Source organism: Aegilops tauschii, chromosome 7 (assembly GCF_002575655.3).
Source record: "Aegilops tauschii subsp. strangulata cultivar AL8/78 chromosome 7, Aet v6.0, whole genome shotgun sequence".
NCBI lineage: Eukaryota > Viridiplantae > Streptophyta > Magnoliopsida > Poales > Poaceae > Aegilops > Aegilops tauschii.
Window position 1 is genome coordinate 533,419,692 of NC_053041.3, and position 4,951 is coordinate 533,424,642.

General features: G+C 45.7%; 1 protein-coding gene across 1 annotated transcript; it reads left to right on the plus strand.

Annotated features, from left to right (window-relative positions):
- The first annotated feature begins 1,555 nt into the window (after positions 1-1,555).
- On the plus strand, positions 1,556-3,086 carry LOC120969527 (uncharacterized). Its single transcript, XM_040396758.2, has 2 exons — positions 1,556-1,995; positions 2,225-3,086. The coding sequence occupies exon 2, from the start codon at positions 2,312-2,314 to the stop codon at positions 2,804-2,806; it is 495 nt and encodes a 164-aa protein (XP_040252692.2). The 5' UTR covers positions 1,556-1,995; positions 2,225-2,311; the 3' UTR covers positions 2,807-3,086.
- The last annotated feature ends 1,865 nt before the right edge of the window (positions 3,087-4,951 follow it).

Sequence of the window (4,951 nt, forward strand, 5' to 3'; positions counted from 1 at the left end):
ACTAGTGATGCTTTTAGGCACAAGCAGCGATTGGATCATGCTCGGGTCAGGGACATCCCAACCAAGAGGAACCGAAATTCTGCATTTTCTCAGACAGCTGAAAACTGCACTGGCGGACAGAGTAAGCTGCGTGATGATGAGATAAATAGTCCTAGGAAAGATAGAATGGCTCCCAACACGGGGCGTGAGTATGACTAGAGGCATGGTTTGGAGCAGAAGAGAGAGCAGGACCTGAGGGATAAACTGATTGACAAGAATCCCCCGAGAGAGGGTGGGTTTGCTCGCGATATTCCATGGGATAGGAAAGGAAAAAAGCAATGTTGGGGGTCCTATTGGGCGACATGCAGGTGGAACCGGGCGTGATGGCCCACAAATGGAACCCATTATGCAGGGCTATCAAGGGAGACGAAAAGGTTACTATGTGAAGAAACCTAGACAGGACACCAACTACGATCATTGCAGCGGCCATAGAGATCGAGAAGTTTATGAGGGCAGGAAAAGAAGGCCGAGGCAAATGTGGGTAGCAAAGGGTGACTTGGACAAGCATGGTGGGCATGATGCTTTCATTCGCGATACTCGACGTAAGACGTCGATAGTGTTTGATCGCATCTCGGATAACTTTGATAGATCGGTGGACCCTGACGAGCAGGGCCGCCGGGAGAGATGAATCTTTTGGCCTGGAACTGTCAAGGACTGGGGTTGGACTCGACAGTAGGCGAACTCCGCGACCTGATTAGGTCCCACAACCCAGTGGTGGTTTTTCTGAGTGAAATTAAAAAGAAGGCGAGAGCAATGGAAAAGCTTAAGTGGAGTTTGGAGTTTAGATGTGGGGTGGCGGTGGACCGTCAAGGGAAAAGTGGTGGATTAGCATTGTGGTCGAGAGATCATTTGCAAGTAAATGTGAGACCATGGTGTCAATATTTTTTGGATGCAGATATTGTGTGGGAGGGCAAGACCTATAGCATCACTGGATTCTATGGTGAGCCTGATACTGACCAAAGGAAAAAGTCTTGGGACGCAATCAGGTATCTAAAACGACAGAGTGAGTTACCATGGCTATGTGTTGGAGACTTCAACGAAGCTTTGTTTCAGTCTGAACAAGTGGAGTAAATAGCATAAAACTACTAGTTTACAGGCTTTGGTTCCAAAAAACTACCACTTTTTAATTTTTCTCAGAAAGCTACCGAACGCGCGGTCCGCTGTTTCAAAAAACCCAAACCCGCGGTGACTAGCGATTTAACCCGTTTTCTGACGGACCGGGCCCATCTGTCAGCCCACGTGGCCACGCGCGCTCACGGCGCGGCCGTTAACGGCCATTAGCCGACCGGCCCGGTCGGAACTGGGTTAAATAACCGCTCGGTCGGTCGGGCGCTCTCGTGCTCGCTCGCTCACTCCCCTGCTCTCACTCCTCTGCTCCAGTACGAGCTCGCCGCCGCTCGCCGTCTTCGAGGCCGGTGGCCGTCGACCTCCTTGCCGCAATGCCTTCCTGGAACGACGAGGAAACCAGCTCGGAGGAGGAGTGCGAGGTTGTTAGCATGGACATGGGACTTATGGTAAGTTCTTTGCCACCTAGGGTTAGGGTTAGGGTTAGGTGCTAGTAGCCCTAGGCTCTAGCCATGGATGTTGCTGAGTGTAGTGTTGTTGTTGTGTGTGTGATACTGTTCTTGATTAGTGAGGGTGGGGTTTGATTGTAGGATTGAGGTAACCTAGGGTTCATCTCTGTACAGTGTTAGGGTTCATGCTGATTTGGAGATTTTTTAGTGATCAGGTTTAAAGAACAGTGCTTGTTGATTCTGGTATTGAGTGGAGATTGAAACCAGTGTTTGTTGGTTATTATGGTTGCAGGAGGAACCAGACACCACTGTGGAGCCCCTTTTCTGTGGCCAACTTGAGCTTGCTCATCCCAAGTGCATTCTGCACCAACTGAGGCCTATTAAGCGTGTTGCTTTTGAAGGGCCTGTAACAGGAAGGCGTTTCTATGGCTGCCCAGTCCAGGTTAGATGCCCATTAAGTTTTCTGTTATGGATGTTCAGTGATGTTTGATATGATGCAGCATTTTGTTTGATATGACAGTCACATATGTATTTTTGTCACTTTGGTAACTTAATCATGGCATTGTAATAACTTATCATATCTCATTTATGTTATTCATAGTTAGAAAATCTCAAGTTTATGAAGTAGGTTGTAGAGTGGGGCCATAGTCTTATCACATTCACAAATGCAGGAAAATGGTGTGAATTGTGGTGTTGTAGAGTGGGTTGATGGGCCTTGGCCAACTGTTCTTCAGAGATGTTTGTGCAAACTATGGGAGATGTTCCATGAGCAGAACTTTGGAAGGGTACAGGACAAGGAGAAGTTTGAGAAGGAGTTGGCCAGGCTTAAGAGTGAACATCAAAGGGAGTTGGCCAAGCTTAGGACTGAAAATGACAAGCTTTGCATTGAGTACACCAAGCTTGTTGATGATGTATCCAAGATGTTTGATTGGCAGGATGGTAGGGTGGACAAGAAGGTGTACCAGAAACAAGTGGAGGAGGAAGAACTTGAGAAGAAGAAGGAGTTAGAGGAGAAAGCTATGTTGGAGGTGCAGATGGAAAAGCTCAAACTTGCAAAAGAGCAGAGGTGCATTTTGCAGAGCCAAGCTGATATCATCAAGAACACCAGGAAGGCTATGAAGGCTGTTGAAGTTGACAAAGATGTTCTTAAGAAGGAGAAGGCAAAGCTTGAGCTTGTGGTTGCTGAGCTGCTGAAAGAAGGGTATGGCAGCAAGGAGAAGTTAGAGCAAATCAAGGCCATCCTTGAGTCTTGAAGCTTGATCTTGGTGAAGTAAGTACATCCAAAGGCCTTTATATAAGGATGTGGCCTGGCATGACTGCAAGTGATTATGGGTGTACATTTTGGGGGAATGTGAAGTTTAACCTAGTGCAAGAACCTTATTTCCTATGTTGTTAAGTTGTAATGGATCACCTATTAAGTAGTGCAAATGGATCTCTTATGCTACTAAGTTGTGGAAATGTAGAATGTATGCTATTAAGTGTTCAACTTGATCTTATATCTTTTATATGTTATTTGTTAGCCTACTAATATTATTTCTGTGGGTATTTGGGCTTATTGGCCCACTTCTATTTGACCAAATGCAACCCTAGGCCTGCTAAACCCAACCCCATCCATCTGTCAATATAAACCCCTCCCCACCCCACCCTTTCCCAGTTACTCCACCAGCCGCCACCCAAAAGAAAACCACAGATGGATCCTGACATGGGAGATGTCACAGAGGAAGAGGGGGAGGCTGTGGAGGTTAGGACAGCAGCAGCAGCACAGAGGAGGAGGAGGAGGCGCAGGCAGAGGGCACTAGAGGCGGCCCAGGATGAGCAGCAAGAGGAGTTCAACCGCCGACTCTCCGACAAGGTACTGGAGAAGTGCAATGATGAAGAACTAGAGCTGGTTTTCACTGGCGGCAGGGGAAGGTCATTCATGGAGATAATTAGGTGGGCAAGGATGAGGGCAGTTATGGCTCCTCATCCAGCAACTAGGGCCAAGTGGGTCCGTTTCTTTGAGCGCTATGACTGATATTTGTGAGATTTGGATGTAATCTATCTTTATAGCTATCTGTAAGTCAATTTGAGAGATAGTTTTGGTAGTATTTGTGAGATTTGGATGTAATCTATGAGACTATCTTTCTATCTATGTAACATTTGGATGTTTCTGAATAAATGTATGCATTTGGATGTTTCTGAATAAATGTATGCACTTGGTCAGCAGCACCATCAATTTATCAAGTGTTGAATCCACATATAGATAAAAGTTGCAGATGAATTGAAGTTGCAGACAAGTGCAGAATCCACATAAAGTACCATATTACAAACCAAATCAAATAGTACAGCATCAAGTACTTAGTGAGGCAGTGTTATGACAAACCAAATCAAACAGTGCACTTGCATACAGAGTAGTTCAACCACTTCAGCTAGTTACCACTTGCATAAAAGTAATCTTTCAGCCTCCCAGATGGCTTCCTGACCCTCTTTGACCCATCCTGCACAGCACTTGTAGCAGATTGTCTAGGAGCAATGAAAGATCCATTGCCAGCTCTATTGGCAGCAGCTGACCTGGTGTTCTTTGCTGGAGAAGACCTTGATGACCTTGTGTTCTTTGTTGGAGAAGACCTTGATCCATTGCCAGAAATAGTTGTGTTCTTCTTCTTGGGAGGTGGTACTAGTGTTGAAGAAGAGGTGTTGGGCTTGCTCTTCTTGAGAGGTGGTGGTACTGCTGTTGTAGCTGGAGCTGCTCTTTTCCTTGACCTAGTAGCTGTCTGTGTTGACACACTTGTTATTGGAGGAGGAGTTGGTGCAGGTGCAGAGGCAGCAGGTACCCTTGGTGGCCTTTGTGCAGTTGCAGCCATTGAAGAACCAGCCTCAGAGTAGTTTGCTCTATTTTCCTACACAACAATATTAGTTAGAACTATTTTCCTACAAATGAAATGAATGTAACAATGCAATTAATGTAACAATGGAATGAATGGACATACCTGGTGCTTGTTCAGCCTCATCTGGAACTTAGGTTTCAAAGGGACACCACAATTGTTGATCCTGTGCCCTTGCTTCTTGCAGTTGCTGCATGTCACTGTACCAATCCTAGAAGTATCCTTTTTAGCTGGCACCTCAAACAGGCCTTTCCTCCTGGTAGTTTGTTTTTTACCTTTCTTTTCTCTAAAAATAGGTGGAGAAATATCATCACCAGGTGTATGAGGCCAATGGTCAGGACCTGGCATAGGGAATATTATGTGCTTATATGTTTCACAATACATGGGTTTCTTGAAGAAAGCAGAAACATAGTCTTCAGGGTGTATCTTCACTTTCTGCATTGCAGCAATGGCATGACTACAGGGGACAGCTGTCATGTCCCACCTCCTACAGTCACAGGTCTCATTGTTCAAATTAACACAATATGTGTTTTC

What these genes read in the sequence shown, in the direction of transcription:
- LOC120969527 (XM_040396758.2), top strand. Translation starts at nt 2,312, where the DNA reads ATGTTCCATGAGCAGAACTTTGGAAGGGTACAGGACAAGGAGAAGTTT.